Consider the following 19,909-nt stretch of genomic DNA (forward strand, 5'->3'; position numbering starts at 1 on the left):
GCCATTTTTCATTTTGTGCTTTTATCTCATCTTTCTATCTCTCTTTCTATCTGTGTATCTCTCTCTCTCTCTCTCTCTCTCTCTCTCTCTCTCTCTCTCTCTCTCTCCTGCTTCCATTTTGAGCTCTTCTGTTTTTAATGTCACAGCAGTTATACCGCCATAAGTTTAAAACACCTTGACTTCCTAGTTTCCAGAGGGAGCTGCTCAGAGGGCCTCTGTGGGAAAGGGAAATGTGCTGTAGTCAAGTGTTTCATTGCCTCTTAAACTGTCTGGGACCTGGAACATTGTTCCCAATACAGCGCTCAGTGCAGCTTTTAGTGTCACACACAGCAGTAACTTTAGTGGGCAGCAGGCTTTTTCACAAGTGTACCTGAAACACAAGACCCTTTTGTTTAAATTGTTGTTACTCTCTATAGTGTTTCTCAGTGTGGTAGCATTACATTTTATATGTGGCAGATCAGCCAGGCAGAGCACCCAGTGACGCGTCTGTTGCGGCTGTAAGCAGTCCAACAAAGTGCTGCCGCGAGGGACTAAACACTGAGAGATGCATAAACACACTGTGACGCGCTCACGATTGCATTGCAATGATTTATGCCTCCACAGGTGAACAGGTGAAGCAAACTAATATAATGTCGTCACTTCCGCTCAAGCCGCAATGACCACCACCTACAGTATAAAATGCACAATATAATAACCAATAATTAATATAAATGAGACCACAAACAACATGGGCCTGTGTGGCTCCTACAGCGTCTGTGCAGCGTTTTGTGTGCCAAAAGTGTGTGTCACTGTAAACAAACGCAATAGCTGCTAATTTTCTCTGATTATCTCCTGCTTTTTAGTATAATGAGTGAAAGTGAAACCAGCAGATCTGGTCTTCAGTTGGATGGGAAACCTGCAAACATTTAGACCTCCATTGCACAGAGCTAAGAACAGACACTATAAGGATAATCAACCTTTATACCTTTTTTGTGGCATTTTTGCCTTCGTTTGACAGGACTGTGTAGAAATGGGGCAGAGTGAGAGAGGGATCTGGCATACAACAAAGGTCCCAATGCCAGAATTGAACCTGGACCGTTGCAGCTATATGGTATGTGTTGTAACCACTTGGCTAAGGCGACGTTTATATTTTTATATTTTATTTATATTTTAATAGGTTGATATCTTCAGAACTATGTTAGCATTCAGTTACATGTCATTTAGCTGACGCTTTTATCCAAAGCAAAGTGCTTTCAACCCTGAAGGTGCAAACTTCAACAAGTAGTAAGTGCAAGTACATTAGGTTTAAATAAGCAAAACTACAAAGAGCCATATGAAAGTGCAGCTTCAAGAAAGCTTTTTTCTTTTTTATGTTTATCCCAGGTGTAGTCGGAAGAGATGTGTTTTTAGCCTTCGGTGGAAGATGCGTAGGCTTTCGGCCATCCTGATGTCAATAGGGAGCTCGTTCCACCATTTAGGAGCCAGGACAGCAAACAGTTGGGATTTCGTTGAGTGATTAGTTGTCCTTCACTGTGAGAGGGCAGCAAGCAGGTTGGCTGATGCATAGCGGAGTGGGCGGGTTGTTTGATAACAATCAACGGATAACTTGTCAAAATAAAATAAAAACATTTGAATGTTGCACTGACTTTACATGTGTTTAAATAGAAGTGCTTTAATGTAGCTAATATCTCTACTACTCACATATTCTTTCTCCAATATACCATTTCATACTGAAGTGACATTTCATTTATCTTGATTTAGAATCAGGATCATTGTTTTTGTGTTTTACTCTGACCCAAGTTCTTAAAATATTTAACAGAGCGTAACTGAATTCTCCCCGTGCTGGTTTGAACATTTTGCTGAGCATTAAGTGAAAACCCAGGCACAGTTGGGTTCACAGTGATGTTGGAAGCTCTTGTTGGAAACAGTGTGTATTGTGTTGTCTGGCTATGTTATAGGTCGTCTGTTCTAGAGGGGGGAGACCTTTACTATGGCCCATCGTCTGGATAAACATTCTGTCTGCGCTGTGTTGAGAGGCTTCGTGCAAATGTATCGTTTATGCTGGTTATTATACAGTACCAGTCAAAAGTTTGGACATACTTTCTCATTCAAGTGAATGGGAAAGTGTGTCCAAACCTTTGATAAGTAATGTAGGTGTGATCATGTCCTTGTTTTGGGGCTCATGCAAGAATGATGCATAGGAGAAGTTGAGCAATTGGATAAAATAAAAGGATTAAAGGACATTTGAGATAAAAAAAATAAATAAAAAAAACACAGAAGATTCTGATACACATATGTGGACAAGTCCTGTGTTTGGCGCGAGAAGGAGATCTCCAGGAATGGAACTTGAACTCCTGGTTTGTAATGAGATCCCATGGGAACACGTGCATGTTTTTTTTCTGCAAATCTCAGAGCGGCCACTGCTCCTGCTGCCCCTTTGTGCAGAGCTTTTCAATCTGAAAAACACTCATTCACTCTCTCTCACACACACACACACACACACACACACACACACACACACACACACACACACACACACACACACACACATATCCATGATACCACTTTTGTTCTTTATAAGGTTGATTCATTCACACTTTCTTTTTAAAGTGCTGGTTATGATCTAAAGATCACTCGACAGGGAGGTTTTCTTTACTTCATAATAAAAGCACTAGTTAACCCCTAAACCAAACATCAACAATGAAAAAGAATATATATATTTTGATTGCTTACAAGGTTTTGTACTCTTGAGAAAGCCAATTATATTTTCATACATAATTTAGCGTCTTTACCTGTCTGAGTCTCCCTCTCATTTAGGATGACAGAACTGACTTCACTTGGTTGGAGGAAATTTAGGAAAAAAGGGCTACACATGGTTTCAGCCTACAACCTCTCAACTCACTTACTTCCACTTGCAATAGTTTGTCTTTGCCTCCTGCATGGCCTCTTTTTATTAAATTAAATCAGCAGCTTTCAAACTGACTGACATACTGACAGTGCTGCACTAAAACAAACACTACTGTATACTCCATGGACAGTTTCATACGGTCTTGAAAAAATAACATCACCTGTCATCTGAACATCCTTTGCCCACAGGATAAAGATTTTAAAAAAAAAAAAAAAAAAAAGACTAGACTGTTTTTAACTGAATAGAAAACCATACGCTGTTGTCATGTTTGTGTTTAAGCTTAGAGCCTTGTTCCTACCGGATACGTCCCCCCTGTCCTCACCCTGTGTCAGACCCTGTAGACCCCTTCAGATCCCCCCTCGCTGGAGACAGCTTGCATCTGAACCCAGTTCAACCCCACCTGCCTGACCTATATTCTGCCTTCCCCATTTTCTTCTCTCTGCATCTGTAGAAGTTTTCAGCCTTAGCAAACACACTGGCAGTGGAATAACAACTCTGCACTGCAGCCTGTTTTACTGTAACAGAATTCAGTATACAAGCCAATTATATTATAAGAATGTTTGATTTCTCAAGCTCTTATTGTATCATCTCTGACGCTGCCATCTAAGATACATAAACTATAATGTTGAGAAAAATAAAAAAATCTTTTGCAGTAATGTAGCATGCAGGAGATTGACTGAAATTCTCAGCACTCTGGTGGGTTTTACGGCTGATTCCTATGAGCTGACTGTTTTTTGGGACTGAATTCAGCATATGGCTGGCCAGAACCAGAGCAAATCACACCACTTCTCTCTCAAGAGCAGTAAGAATTTACCGCAGCTCATCTTTCAGATCACTCTACAAGTGGGTGGATGTCGTGCTGTAGCTTTTCTCCAAAATCTTCCCTACTTGGATGGTATGGGGAAAAGCTCATTTGTTGGGCTTTCCCCAGTTCTAAAATGATTTTTCTAAAATGCAGTACTGTAGCAGCTGTAATCGATCAGCTTTATACTATTTTGAATACAGAGGAAATTGAGAAGTATTAGCTGTTTTAGCCTTTTTTTTTTTTTTACTTACAGTGATGTAGTCTACACGGCTCACTGTGCCCTGCTCAGCAGTAGTTCTTCACGTCTGGAAAATACTCCCCTGCCTTACTTCATGCTATTGTTCCATGAGGTTTGTTTGTTTGTTTGTCTTTAGGGAATTTGTTTGGGCTTAGGCCCATAGTAAATTCTGTCAAATACTGGCAGACATGTATTTAGCACAGAAAATGGAAGCATCCCCCTGGTGTTTTACTGTATGGGGCTCAATGTAGGTCTGGCAGTCGGATCAGTGACTGGAATTGGTCTGGCAGAGGCAGTTTGTCTGGCTCTAATGGTCTGGGTGATTAGCTGAATAACAAATAGAACGTAACCCATGAACATGTCTTGTTTAGTTCATAATTGGCACGAGTAGTAGACTGGTATTTTTTATGGTAGACAGACTCTAAATGAGAAGCTAGCTCAAGGCATGCATGGATGCAGTCATGACAAATGTCAGTACCAAAAGCTACTTTGGTACAAAAGGGATTCAAATTGAAAGAGTAACATCATGCAAGTGCTTGGGTGTTTGGGTGCATTTAGAGTGCATTTTAAGAATTTAGTGGAAGAAACTGTTTTATTATCGAAATAGGGCCTGCCTCAATTTAGCATTTTAGCAACACTTGTGCAGGCTACATTCTTAAGTGTTCTTGACTATGGGGACATTATTTACACACATGCTGCCTTAACTACACTTTGATGCCTTGACTCTGTCTGTGTAACACAGTTTCTTCGTTTTATATCCAACACATTGTCCCGCACACATCAATGTGTACTTGATCTGGTTTCCTAGCTTTTATTAAGCCTAAGGAGTAGCATTGGTATATTTTTATTTACAAAGCCATACTGTAGCCCTATTGTAATCTCTTGTCTCTTGCCAACATCTGTTATGATCTTTGCACCACTAGGTATCAGATACCCAGGATTTGATAACATCTCCTATTTTGCACCTTGGTCATGGAAGGACCTTCAGAACACACTACAGCTTATTGATTTTAAAATCTTTTTAAAGCTCTGATAAAAAAAAACTATGTAACTGAACAGTGCAATTGCTATTCCTAACTGGTTTTAGTATTTGTATTATGTATCTGTTGTCACTCTCTGTTTTTGACATGCTCTAGTTTTTAATTTTCTAACCTTATAATGGTGTGCTACTATGGCCCACGTCTCCCTCAAAAACCTTCTGGTTAAATACAGGTTCAATTAATAAAGAAGGAAATCAGCTTTTAATATTTCACTTTTATTTTTTCATTGACACTAAATTCTGCAGGAAAATATATCAATGGACAGTATTTTATAAAGCTGTACTAATCAATATTTTTATATTAACAATTCATTAAATTAACGTTAAAGCACGATCAATACTGACAACCATTAAAGTGGACATGAGAAGTAGTGAAGTCACAGGTCAGTTCTGTCTGTGTCTCTGCCAATGTGTTCCCATAATACAGGGTGGACACTCCACTCTTGAAATTCAAATAATTTTCTATAATTATGGTGACACAATAGAACCAGAATCTAAGTATTTTCCAGACTTTGCAGTTAACCACGTCCAGCTCAAGTGGGTACCGGGAGGCACGCTTTAGTGCAGCTCTCTGCTATTGCAGGGCATAATAAGATAAGAGCCTCTAAGTTGCACTGTATGGGATAGAGATTTGGCCCCTATCCCAAAATCCTGGTAAAATAAATGTTGCACGTTGACAGACAGTTTGGCTGACCCAGTTTTAATAAATACCAAAATGTAAATGAAACCAAAAGGGAAGAGTGGTGAGTGGAAGGGGAGTGAACAGTTTTGTAGAGGGGAAGCTGTTGAGCTGGTTTCTTGCATCTTTATAGATAAGGTTGTCTATTTTTTTTTTATTTCTATTTTTTTAAGTCAGCTGGCCTGTGTTGGCGCTGCCACCCAGACCTCAAGAGTGGTTCTCACCTCGGCAGTGGTCAGGGAGCAGCCCTTCCTGCACATTCCTGGGGCTGTGGAAGATAATTGCTGTGGTTTATGAGAGGGAGAGGCCCTGAAGAAACACTTCCACCAGACCTCAGTTGCATTAGTCTTTACTTCTCTAAGAGTTCTGGTTCAGACACAGGAACAGGGTCTGTCTCTTCCACACAGTGGGTCTGTGGTTCCCTTCTGCAGCTCGATACCATTCAAACGTTCTCTTTACTCTGAAGACAAACGCATGTTGAGTATTGAAAGAAATGGACTGTGAGAGTGCCGTACAGACGCCAGGCTGCTCATAGAACACTTCCAAGTTTTTTTTTAGCTAAATCTTTCTTCCTGGGCTATCCTTTCCCCATAATGGCTTACATTTAAATTCTAATCACTGTGCTTTGAAGGCAGCTCATTGTCTGCCAACATCTCATTACGTGACATACATGCAAAGGGACTTAAAAATGTTATTGTTGTACTTTGTGTGAGGTATTATAGAGCTGCACATGATTACTCGAATGGAAGCCCACATTTTTGGCCCCAGATCAGTGCTTGAAGTAGCGGGTGTCCTGTACAGACTCAGCACTCACATGCTCTTCTTATTAACCCTCTTCCAGAGTTATTGATGACTGTCTGTTGTAGAGTTTAAAAACAAATCCCATGTTCTGGACCCGCAGTCTCAGCTATTCAGAAAGGTACAACGCTGGCAAAGCATGCCATGGTATAAGGATTTGATCTCACTTTCAAAGCCTGAACTGCAACACACAGGTAACTTTCCATTTACCGGAGCAGTTTCACGACTAATTAAATCACAAGTGTGTGGAAATCAGCTCCATTTGAAGTTCACAAAAGGTGATTGCTTTGAGAGTAATTAGATGTTTCCTTTAAACTGTTTTTGAGACTCTTAAGGTTGCAGTTTCCCATAATTAAAGGTATTTTTTTTTTAAACAGTTACAGTATTGTTTTACCTAACTGTTCACAGGGTAACTGCATTCCATGTGGTTTCTGGTACTCAAAGTTGAATTGTACATAAATGGCAGCTGGCAATGAATAATTCCATGAAGCAGCAGTTTTAATGAATCTGAGAGAAAAGGTAATGATTGTCTGGTTCCTGGCACAAGTGTTTAAATATCATATCATTTCTGTATCTTAACTGCTCATGAAATTAAATTAACATATGATATATTCATTCAATCAGATTTTATTTTACTTGGCTACATGCTTAAGTTAAAAAAAGACCATAGGCTGTCAATGATATCTTTAAATGATGTCTCATGGTAACATGTCAGAATGATCTAAAAGTCATTTGATTTTGTGGTTGACTTTTGGATACAATCAGTAACATCTCATCTGTCAGCAGCTGAACATTCACGTTGCATAATGACACTTTAAAAAGCCTCATTAAGGCCACCGATCTTTTCTCACCCCTGTTTTCAATTGGACATTCCTCAAAAACCTCACCAGATACTGTACACAGGTGCACACCAGAGATAAAAGTCTGCACAGTGATGATATTGCAGGTCAGACATCGGCTACCAATCTAAAAAGAAGTGTGTGGCTCATTACTCATCCAGCCTCAGTCACTGCTGTTTGTGTCTGTGTATAAAGAAATACTGTGAATAGTTATTTTAGACATTTTTTACATGACATTACATTCTCAGTAGACCAGCTGTACGCCATGTCATTACCACTGTCACTCGTCTGTCAGCAGGGGGGTGTTCTCAGAGAGGGTGACACTCTGGGCGACGCTGAGTGAGGAGGTTAATCATGTTTTCATAAACACACTCTGATGTGGTCTGCTTTGATTCGCCACGTTGTCCAAGCCACTGACTGCTGTGACACACGGCTCTCGGCTCACAGCAGGCAAGGCCTGTTAGGAAGGCTCTGGCCTGACGTGTTGTGAGTAATTAACCCCGATTGATAAAAAGATGAACTGCCCCTGCTGCTGCAGCAGTGGGCCGTCAGCATTCGCGCACACACACGTGCACATGCACTCATGCGTCCACCCACACACTCTCACGCACCATGCACAACACAGCAGCTGCACCTGGGAATTTTGGCTTATCTACAGCATATTCACGATTTTCATGCCCCTCTAGAGAAGAGGACAGGAAAAATATATGACAGAATCTACAGACTCTCATCATAACATGTAAAAATAAAACTGCTTTAAACAAGAGGAGATTAGATGGTACTTTTGTTAAGGAGCTCTCTATAAGTCTGCTTAGGTCTTATATCTAGTTCTTGGACAAAGATTTAACTCTGCCTGTTTAATTTTTTTCTGGATTTTTAACAGTGGTTTGCCAGCTTATGTAGCCCATCAAGAAGTCTCCAGCTACACATGAATTTTTTGAACTTGATTAGCACAATCTCATCACCTTTGTCACGTTTGAAAAAGCCAATTCTGGTATTACCCCCCAAAACCATACAGCTTCTGCCAAGAAATAGTCAAACAGGCCTTCCGAAAATGTGAACGATGTGTTCACATGTTTATACTGCTATGCTTCTTCCCCCATGTCAGCTAATGTATCACCTAAAGTTGCACTGGGTTCAAGCTGAGCTCATCCTGTTGCAGTGGTCTTCTGTGTGAATGCATAAACTCCCTGTGGATGGCCACTGAGATGCTGTTAAAAAAAGGCTACATATTTAAAGGGAGCTTTTGTCTGTTCCACTTCTTTCCAGCAATGTTTGTCTCCCTTCCCCCATCTCCTTCTTTAACAGAAGCTCTACACTTTTACTGCCCCCCATAGAGATCCCTTGGCTCTTATTATGTTCTTATTTATGTATCCTGTTACAGATGGAAGTCATGTCAGCATCCAGTGAGGCACTCTGCTCAAATACTTTCCGTCCAGTTGTGTCAACTGACTTGAAAGATGAATGGACGAGTGCCGTTTTCCTTTTTAGGTCTTCATCCAATTGTTGTGATTTTGAAAAAGTTTATCTCCACAGCAGCTCCAGTTTTTATATAGATTTAATCATGATGGGCAGAGAAATATCATTGACCCTTTTCACAAACGATACACATGGTTTTGTGTGATTGTTTATGTGACAACTAGAGAAAAATCTTTGAAAAATCTGCATTTTTGCTCATACCTGTATACAAATGGCAAGGTCCTGTTTACAGACATATAGGTTGGGCTGAAGTCAATATGTCAGGGCCTGAGTGGTCTGTCTTGATGATGTCAATTTGATTTAAATCATTATTTACACAAACATTTGACAATTAGCTAAAAGCAAAGATAGAGGGACCTTTATAGGGTTTCTCTAGGACTATAAAGCCAACCAGATAAGACTTTGTTGTTAATGTTTCACTTGCTTTACGTAGAAAGGCTTCCTCTAAGACTCCTGACACCAAACATTTAGAGCAAGCATTTACTGTTCTGGTTCTTTTTGGTGCTGAGCAAGACAAATGTGATCAGTTTTTAGAAAAAAGAAAAAACTGGAATGACAGATGATTAACCACACCTCATCTCTCTCTCTCTCTCTCTCTCTCTCTCTCTCTCTCTCTCTCTCTCTATCTATCTATCTATCTATCTATCTATCTATCTCTCCAGCTCTCGGTCAGATAATGCTGTATGTGGATGGGATGAACGGCCTCATATCTCACAATGAAACGGTCCAGTGGCTTTACACCCTGGTCGGATCCAAGGTAAAGAATATGAACATTAAACACAGTAGATATACTGTAAAATCAACTTGCCAACCCCATCTGTGCACTGACAACATTAAAATAATCACATACCCTTTTCCTCTGCCGTTGTGGTCCCCTCGGCCCTCTAGTGGCCAGATTTCATCATGTGCAGCATATTTGACTCTTTCCTCACTGTTTTCTGTTCTTACTAATTACTTTTCTGCCTCCCCATGTAAATATTGAAATAATATTTGGCATCTACGTTATTTTTTTTTATCAAAACCCAATCATTTTCTATGGCAAATTTCCATTGTCAACAGTCATTTTAACCATGATCGTTGTGGGTGTTGCTTGTCCAGTCATAGTACTGATGTGGCAGCTGTTCAGAAGTGTTAAATTAACTCTGATGGTTTTATCACCACTGACAAGATGTTGATCTCATTCTCAAGCAAATTAACAACTTTGCTGTGTGTCAGATCTACTACTAATAGTTTTCTCTCTCCTTCTCACATTTTTGTGCAGTTGTAAATTTAGATTTTAGTCGGCTGCTTCATTATTTTAAGACTGTTTACACTGTCTGTTATAATCCTGTCTGTTTTTTATTCTGACTGTAGTCATATTTTTACTTAAGGTTCTTTTTCCATACTATTTAACTACAAAACAGTATGTTCCCCTGTTAAATGTCTATTTAATATTCCCTCAGCGTCACACAATGTTCATATCAAACCTCTCAAGATGTTTCAGACAGGAAAAGCTTTTATAAGATAACATTATACCATTTGATAGTTGGAAGTTCAAGGGCTGGCACATCCTCAGGGTTGTGTGGATCCATTTGCTTGAACAAAAGCATCAAGTGTACAGTAGAAATTAAGTGGATTTTGCTTGGATTTAGGTGCGACTTCTGTATCAAATGTATTTTCCTCTTTGTGTAGTTCCGTCTGGTGGTGAAGACAGCCCTAAAGCTGCTGCTGGTGTTTGTGGAGTACACCGAGTCTAACGCCGTGCTGCTCATAAAGGCTGTGAACATTGTGGATGCCAAAAGAGGTAAGCATTACAGAGAGGTTTGGATGTTAAAGTCAATACCTGCAGACAGAGGAAACTGTCAGGGCGTCAAGAGTTTGACAGACTTGGCGGTTTAACTGTGTGAGGCGTTACATCCTAATGACTTGTATTTGAATGTGGTTCTTAAACCTAATAAGTCATTGTTTCCATATCCCTGAAATATCAAATTCAAATTATATCAGTTGTATTTCTCTGTTGTTCAAATTCTCAAGTAAAACCCGAGCAATAAAATATTACAGGAATAATTTAAATAATGTAAACTCCCATTTAGGGTAGATTTTTCCAATTCTACTGATCAAGCCATCCGTGGTGGCTGTAGTGCTGTTCAGCTGACTGCAGATCAGAGTCTCCTGTTACACAGTAGTCAGATCAGTTGTCCTGGGCAGCTCCCTAGCTATGCATTGAACGAGGAGCAAGACTGTAACTCCTGTCTGCAGCGAGGTTCAGTTACCTGCCGCCCTAAAGGAGCATCAGCCGTGCAGGGGATCAGGTATCCGTCTGTCTCAGGTCTTCTTATCCCGTCACTTTCAGCTGTTGCGTAAGAAGAGTGAAGACTGAGAGGAGGAGATGGACTTGACTCTTGTGTCTGACACACACGGCTGCTTCTTTCTCATCAGAAAACAAGTCGCCACACTTTTCCACTGCCACGTTTTCTAGGGAAATTTGTTATGACTGCATCTCTCTTACTGGAATCATGAGATGACAAAACATTTTTTGTTTGGATTCCTGCACCATGGTGTTGCTGCATATTTGCAACTTTAAAATGAGCAGAGGGATTAGTTAAGACTTTATTAATACTGTATCTAGTGTATTTGTAAAAAGAAATTACAGGTAGTCTTGTGTGTTTGGAGTTTGTCTTGTGATATACAATGTGTTGCATGCCTTTTGATGCTACAGGCACAAAAGTGTGGGCAAACGTCATCGAGATCCTGGATGAGAAGGATGGAGTGGATACAGAGCTGCTGGTTTATGCGATGACACTCGTCAATAAGGTCAGTGAAATAATACCACCTAGGGCGGCAATTTGCAGTAGACCAATTACTGCTGTCACATGGTCTGCTCATTTATTTTTTTCTTTCTGCATCTCCACCATCCACACGCTGCGGAGTGGAGGAGGGTCTGGCTAGTCCACATAGCATCCTGGGATGGGAGAAAAATGTGCTTTGGTTTAATGGCATTTCTTTAAACCAATCACACTCGTCATTGGCGGCGCTAAGCGCCGTACGGAGCCGTTGTAAAATAGTTGTGCGAGAGAAAACTCAGATTGGACAGATAATCTAGCTAGCTGTCTCAATTTACCATGCAGAGAACTGAGGAGCAGTTAACCATTAGTACGCATAAATCCACCGGAGTTTAAAATTCCAACACAAGGAAAGCGGAAGGAAACTAACATACATGCATCTGGCGGAATTTCCTGCGGCACCAGAGCAATCCCGGAAGTGGAACTACCATCTTTTAAACCTCTTTTACACATTGTGGTTATCTACATCTGGGTTTCTTATCTGCATTATTTTCAAAGTGTGATATGATCTGCCGGGCTGCATTGTCTGCTCGATTGAATCAAATTAAATCTGTATGTTGTAATTACATTTTTGTCAAGTTTACAACAGCAGCAACGACTTCATTAAAAATAAGTATGGATTACAGTATCATGTATATAATGAACCTGCCCTGTTTTCCCATAATGCACAGGGAAAATGTGATCAAATTAAATAACACTGGCATCAAAATACAGACAATAGAAGTGCATTAAATAGTACAGATTAAAGTTTAATTAGATAGCATATCTGGCTACAGATTCCATTTCTATACGAGGTTTATACAAAACATCTTCAGAAGTAATTTTACTCCCTTCCTGTCTCTTAAGGTGATCCTTCTCTATTGTTCCAGTTAATTTTTTCTTTCACAATTAACCTAAAATATCACAGAGACTTTGTTTGTGTTTCAGACTCTGGCAGGCCTCCCAGATCAGGACTCATACTACGACATGGTGGACTGTCTGGAGGAGCAGGGCATCGAAGCTGTGGCCCAGAGACACCTGAGCAGGAAAGGCACTGACCTCGACTTGGTAGAACAGTTCAACATCTACGAGGTCAGGAAGCCTACACTGCTACATTATCACATAACAACCAGCCTTAATGCAATGTTAATGGGCAAGTGTGTCTCAGAATAGGTCATAGCTCACATACTCCAGAAATGAAGTGTGTACTCAGGTTGCTGTTTGTTTACTCAGTTTCTCTGTAATGCCTTTAATCTAGATATCTCTCCGCCATGAGGACGGAGACGATGATACCCAGTTGCCTCCCAGCGTCCGCAAGGACCGCCGGCGGGCCAGCGTTGGTGGCAACAACGAGAGGCGAGGCCTGGAGAGAAGACGCAGCCGGAGACATTCGCTCCAAAATAGCAGAGGCCACGCTTCTGCTCCAGCATCACCCAGCAGCCCTCATACTCACGCAAGCAGCTTCCTGCCCTTTGGTGGCCAACGTGTTGAAGACATCAGTGAAAGGTGAGGTGAAGGGAGGACAGAGAGATATGGAAAAGTGGAAGATATTCAAGAGAAGAAAAGAAACGTTATACTTGCTTCCATTTTAGCTTGAACTTGGTCTGATCCTGGTTGTAAAAAGGTTCAGCCAGGGTTTGTTCTGATCTTGTATTTCATAAATCCTAAGAGATAGCTGCACCTAAAAAAGAATCACAAACTATTGCTGGTCCATGGAGTATTAGTCTGAAACAGCATGACTGCAAGTGTTGTATTATATTTCAGCATTGGAGAGATGTGTCCATTCTCTACAGAGCCAAAGCAGAGAATATAATGATATAGTAATAAAACAGCAAAGAGGAGACCATTGCTGCAAAGTGAAATTCAAATTAATTTCCCCACTGTCAAACACATTCTCCTGCCACGGATGGAAATAGGAAGCTTCTGTAAACACATGATATCAGCTATCTGCTGGCTGTCTCAAGTCATGCTTCCTTCAGTGAGAGTGCATTAAACTCAAACTCCATAATGCCATCTATTTTATATACAACAAACCTTTGTGACTACACAAACCCAGAGAAACCACAACTGGCTATTCAGGCAGGAAGCAATTTGCAATCTTGTTTCATTGTTAAGTAAGTAAAGTTTTATTACAATAGCACCTTTCAAAACCTAGGTTACAAAGTGCTTTACAATAGATAAAAAGGTTAAAAGAAGAAAAGACGAGTACAACACAAACATTACATCAGAACAATGAGAGGCATCACTACTCAAATAGAGCACATGGCTCAAGCACAAAAACAGTAGCATACAGTAGCTTGGACTACTTTGCACTATAAAAGCACCGACAAAAATGACATTTTTAAGAAATTAAAACGTTATCCCTGTATTCCATTTTTTAGTACTGGTCATTCGTCAGAAGACCAAAAACTAGGCTTACATTTTAAACCAGGAATTATTTGTCTTCTGCTTTTTTGTCTTTCAAATCACCACTGTTGCTGACTTTCCTAGCTCCACATAATTAAATCTTCATCATCATTAATAACAAGCTTTTTTAAGTTTTTAAAGTAACATGTGCATATATATTCATGGTAGCACTCAGGTCTTAAGGTATACTTAAATTCAGTCAAGCAGGTCATATGACATCAGACTAGCTTCTTCCAGTCCACCAGAGGAAATCCTAGCCGCCTTTGAAGATCACTATTTTCCATATTGTTAATGAAATCCAGACAACCATGAGGGATCGAAATAGCAAAGTGGCCGCAGACTCATGTATGACAATATATCCCAGACTATCAGTTCAAACACAAGATACTGTATCTCCTACATCCCTAACACTTGTTATTGGATTGAATATTTTTTTCCTCAATTAAAATCACTGGGGGATGTTTTATATTTAAAAGTTTTGTTGTATAAATGCTGCCATAGAAATTACTCTTGAATGTGGTTGTAACTGTTGCCTGTGCATATCTAACCTTCTCATACATCGTTCAATGTTTGTCTCTCTTCTTCTACTTCTAATGCTTTTGGACAAGCATGTTTTAAATGTTTGTCCTTTCTGTGTGTTGTCTTGCCCGGGCATTCCTCTGCTCTGTGTTTTCACATTGTCTCTGTCCAATTTCTCTTTCCTCTCGCCTGCCTACATCCTCCCTTTCCTCCCTTCAACCCTCGATCCCTCCTCTCACTACAGAGAAGAGGAAGAGGAAGAGGAAGAAGAGAAGGAGGAAGGAGCAGAGGTGGAGGAGGAGGAGGGAGAGGAGGAGGAGGAAGGAGAGGAGGAGGAGGAGGAGGAGGACGAGGCAGATGATGAAAGTCATCCAGTCACTGAGTCCTCTAGACAGGGCGCTCACAGGTATTTTAGGCCAACTGGTTTCCCAAGCGTGATTCCCCATTTCCCTCGTACAGTATCTCCGTAGTTTTTCTTCCATTTAAAATTATGCCTCTTGTTTTTCATTCCCTTTGGACTCCTACTCTCTTGTATTTTGTCATCCTAGTGTGGCTCCGGCTGTAGCAGACTCTCCTAACATGTGTTTGAACTTAAAGTGTATGGCCAACATCCTCCCTAATGCCAGTGACCAGCCAGGGCAGAGAGAATATCTCAGCGTCAAGACCAGGACATCTCTTCCTGTGTCCGTCGCACCTAAAAAGAGGACCTTTAGTCCTCGGCGTGTTTCTCCCCAGCCATCTGACTGTGTCTTCCGTGTTGCTCTGAGTAGAGTGCCAGGCTCAGCACACCCTCAGTGTCAGTCTACCCCAGCCTCAACCCCCTTCCCTCCCCCTCCCACTCCCCCTCGACTTCTCCCTCTGTCCCCTGACTTGAACCAGAGCCAGGTGTCTATCGGGGCCGAGGAGAGTGAGAAGGGCCAAGACAGAGAAAGGCACTACAGGTAGAGGGCAGGAGCTACAGTTCATCTGCTTGTGTTAGACCATTACGCCTCACAACGTGGAAACACACTGTCTTCCCGATCACTGGTGTTTGTGTCTCTGTGTAGCTCACTGTACATTTAGCAAAAACACATGCAAGCATCTTTGGAGTAAAAGCAGATTTAGTCATTCTAAAAGTTGAAATATGTTTTTATCTTTTCGTGAAAATGTTCCGTCCCATGAGGTTATCTGTGTTGGAAATGCTGGAGCTTAGTTCCTCTCTACCTCCTTCATTCTTAAACACGGTTTTCTTGATCACAGTTGCCTTTATTTCCCCTCAGATAGGATTTATGTTGCATCTCCAAAGACATACTGTACCAGAAAAAGGACAGACAGACATTTAACACTCATCTGTCTTCCATTGTGGCTCTGCACCACAGTTAATTCAGGACAAGTCAATATGTTATTTGAAAGCATTACGGAATTCAAATGAGTCACAGTCACTGTCTTTAGTTGTTCATGTACTTGCTGAGCAAAATAGAAACGGGGTAGTTTGGACTGGCATAGCAGTTACACAGCATGTATCCCTGATGCCATTTAAGCACAAGTGATCCAGTGAAAGCCTCTAAAATAGTGTTATTTATTAGAATTATCAGTATTTTGATTGCTTTTTAAATAGCACATTGAATCGGTCTTGCCCCTGTCAGCTCTGTTGTTGTGTGGTCTTGCATCCCTCCTACCTTCAACTGCTGTCTCACTATCTTGTTTGTGTGACTAACGTTTAATTATTTGATCTTTGGAGTGCCTGACCTAACTTTTACTCTCTTTTTTTCTCAATTCCATCTTCAGTCTGACAGATATAAACAACTCTCCTACATCTTACACAAGTAGAAAGCCCTGCTGGGCTGACAGGTAAGGCCAGGCGTCAACAGGTCAAGCATAACAAGAGTGTGCAGGGAAAAGATGTATGATGGCTCTGAGGTATTGTGATTTACATAAATAGTTAGTAGTGCATATGATGCAGTTTGCAGTTTCCAGTGGTTGATTCTGTCATCTTTGACTATTTTTATTTATACACAATGTGTTGTGCAACTGTTCTAGGACAAAATGTGCAAAAATGATATCAGATTCAACACAGCAATAACAAGGCCTCTAAGAAAAGAGTGGATCTAGTGAAAAGATACATATGAAAGGTTGAACCCATGTACAGACATGGATGAGCAGTGCACATGCAGATACCCATCAGACTTCGATGGCATGGCTTTTCTCACAGGGAAGCTATTCAGACGCCTCAGTGTAAACTATCCAGCAGTATGACATTGGAATTCACATCACGAATTCTTGAAGTGTTATCCATCCTTCTTCTCTGTCGTTCAGTGGAAAATATCTTAGGAGAGAACAAAGCATTTATTTTCCCCTTCTCTTAATAGAATCAGTGGCAAAGGCAGTCCATACCCTGGCAGGCACCAGGCTCCTACATCACCCATCCATCGCTTCACTAGTTCAGCAACCTCCACACCAGACTCCAAACCGGTTGACAGGTTGGCATCTCAACTGTTCCACAGCTAATGCAAAATATTTTGTCTATGTGGTTGATTAAATGTAACTCACCTCATCTGTAAAGCTCCCATTTGAACAAATGTGCAAATACCAAAACCCAAACCAATCACTCAATTTTGATAATGTTTTCACAATTTGTTCTTTCTCTTTGGCGTGTAGACCTGCTCTAGGGGGCTTGCTAACTTCATCGTACAGACAGCATCAAGAGTCTCTGGCTGTGGAGAGAGAGAGGAGACGCCTGGAAAGAGAAGAGCGTCTGCAGAGAATTGAAAGAGATGAGAGGAACCGCTTCAAGTTAGTCTCACCTTACAAATCAGACAAAACACAGCATGACTTTGTGTCAGTGAAAATATATTATTTCTTTACTGTGTACCGTAGGCAGCTGTGCAGCCAATAAAGACATGTTGGCATTTTTAGAAACAGATGGCTCCAGTTTTGACTCAGGAAAGATATTCACAAATCTTCCACGAGTATGATAAAAGCTGGGCTGTCTTTCTTTATTAGGATCATTAGAAATATTGGATCATGACAGGAATAGTCTGCAAAATGTTCTGCTCATTTGTCTTGTCTTACCTTTTTATGATTTGCTTTCTTTGTACCATATAAGTTTTTGGTTTACAATTGAAATATTAATTTATACATACTGTGAATACAGGTCCTTAGTTCTGACTCTGTTTTTGTCTTTCTATCTCAGTCGAGATTATGCAGACAAGAGGGAAGAAGCAAGACAAGCCAGAGAGGAAAGGTGAGCTTACTTTAGTTCATGGGTTCACATGGATCACACAATAATGCTGCCGTTTGTGAAGACAGATCAAACAGCTAAGGAGGCTTGTAAATGCTTTGAGATCCTATTTTAAAATTGATAGCAGATGTAAAGCCTCAGGCTGAATTATAGGTGCCAGAGCCCCTTTAGGCCTGCTCATCATTATGACGTCCCAACGTTTACAGAACAAGTGTGTAATTGTTTTGGCATGGATGAGGTCCAGTTATCTCCCTCTGACCGTGTCTGTGTGTGAGTGTGCATGCAATATAATGTATAGCTCATTGCCCTCACCTTTTTTACCCCCGTGAACTGGACCATGCATCTGATTGAATTTTAAAGAATCTGTGAACTGAGATCAGTAAACACCAGCCAAAAACGTTACACAAAATAAGGGCATCATTTGTCATCATTTGACTCCCTGGGTAATGGGATCTGAATTTTTTCCATAATTACCCAGGAATAAGACAAATATGTCATAAAGTTCACAGCATTGACAATGCAGCTATTACTCACGAAACCCTGACTTCATATCTCTAAAATGTAATCTTCTCAGGGGTCTGTATTGATTTTATTTATGTTATTTATTTATGTTTGTCTTTGAAGACATCTGAAAGCTACTTTGTGTCATTGCAGGTACAAGGCTGTGGAGAGGCTAGCTGCAGAGGAGTTTGAGCGGGAGCGTCCCAGGGTGCCATCGAGAGGACGGACAGAGATCACTTTGTGTTTGAGTTCCAACCCTGTTAGCCGATCTGCGTCCCGCTGTTCCACAACTCCATCCATTATCTCACAGGAAGACACTGCACACCAAACGTCCGGTAACTGGTGTTTGCCAACCATTTATTAATCATTAGCATAGTGATATGACCATGAATGGACTGTAATGTCGGCTTCCAGAGCTGGTAGAGACATTACTGGCTGTCAGAGCACCTGTCACACACACTGGGCTTTGAGTAGTGATTATTGTTTAGAAATTAGATACAGATGCACTTCTGCTGAAAGGGATTATTGAGAGTAACTATTTTCTATCTAGAAATGCATATTAAAATGTATACGCTTTTTTTCAATATTTTTTTTTCTAAAACACACTTGTTTGGTAACTACTTGAACAAAGATTCAAGTATTGAACTTTTTTTTTTCTGAAGCACTCTCTCTCTCTCTCAGCCTTTCGAATTGTGTTTTACAATCATGTTGTATGATCATGAGCTAATGGTAACAGAACAAATTGCTTTGTGAATTGTTTCTACAGTCTGGAAATGTCACTGCAATTAAGGATATGTCGGGAAGCAATTGAAATCTGTTTTAATTATAAACAAAGAATGTTTCTGAAGACTATCAGATAATATAAAGGCACATAACTGAAGTACTTAAAGTAAAAAAATGTCCACGTTGTTTTGATTTCTCTTCCAGGAACAGAACATATCTCAGAGCCAAACCTTGACCCACAGACAAGAACCAAAAGTCCAGCGCCAGAGTTAACAGTATCAGAACCTTCCCCCACACATCCCTCCGAGCCAGACAAGCAGCAGACTGAGACAGAGCCGCCTGCAGAGACAGAGGATGTTGCTGAGACTCCGTCCGACCAGAATGTAGTGGCAGAGGCGACGTCAGATGAAAAGTCAGGCATGGAGAAAGAAGAGAGCCAAGAGCCGGAGAAGCTTGAGGAACAGACACAGTGCATGGATGAGGTAGAAGTAGAAGAGCAGGTAGAGGAGGCGGAGGTAGCAGACGTAGCAGGGGTGGGAGAGCCAGATGTGGAGGTGAATGTCGAATTAGAGGAGGTGTTTGAGAAGGAGCAGCCGACGGAAAGGGATGTAGAAGACGGTGTACTGCTTAGCGAGAAGGAGAGACAGAACGAGGAGGTGAATGAAAAAGACAACTGCTCTGCATCCAGCATCTCCTCCACGAGTAGCACTCTGGAGAGGGAGGAGCGGGACGAGAAACTCACCAATGACATTGAAGCAGGTATGATCGATGCTAATTTAATTTACTTACTTTGCTAACCAACCAGTGTTGGGCAAGTTACTTCCAACATGTAATAAATTATAGATTACTGGTTACTGTCATTTCAGAGTAATTAGTTATATTACAATAGTACTGTCTCTTAATTGAAATGCTTTACACTACTTTTGCGTTACTTTTGAGTTAGTTACACCAAAACGACAGCGGAAGTATAACTTG

At 40.8% G+C, this 19,909-nt stretch overlaps 1 protein-coding gene across 3 annotated transcripts in view; it reads left to right on the top strand.

The window, feature by feature from the left end:
- The window catches only part of fhod3b (formin homology 2 domain containing 3b), a 96,811-nt gene that overhangs the window by 59,197 nt on the left and 17,705 nt on the right, over positions 1-19,909 (top strand). For 2 of the 3 annotated variants that reach the window (XM_028580181.1, XM_028580182.1), the window contains exons 6-16: positions 9,427-9,521; positions 10,436-10,547; positions 11,463-11,557; positions 12,514-12,657; positions 12,824-13,071; positions 16,258-16,320; positions 16,839-16,949; positions 17,128-17,262; positions 17,663-17,713; positions 18,365-18,546; positions 19,139-19,693. In XM_028580181.1, coding sequence (XP_028435982.1) covers positions 9,427-9,521; positions 10,436-10,547; positions 11,463-11,557; positions 12,514-12,657; positions 12,824-13,071; positions 16,258-16,320; positions 16,839-16,949; positions 17,128-17,262; positions 17,663-17,713; positions 18,365-18,546; positions 19,139-19,693 — 1,791 coding nt within the window. The remainder of the gene's footprint in view (positions 1-9,426; positions 9,522-10,435; positions 10,548-11,462; positions 11,558-12,513; positions 12,658-12,823; positions 13,072-16,257; positions 16,321-16,838; positions 16,950-17,127; positions 17,263-17,662; positions 17,714-18,364; positions 18,547-19,138; positions 19,694-19,909) is intronic. The other variant, XM_028580183.1, reaches the window with a different exon arrangement.

This window comes from Perca flavescens, chromosome 6, assembly GCF_004354835.1.
Source record: "Perca flavescens isolate YP-PL-M2 chromosome 6, PFLA_1.0, whole genome shotgun sequence".
NCBI lineage: Eukaryota > Metazoa > Chordata > Actinopteri > Perciformes > Percidae > Perca > Perca flavescens.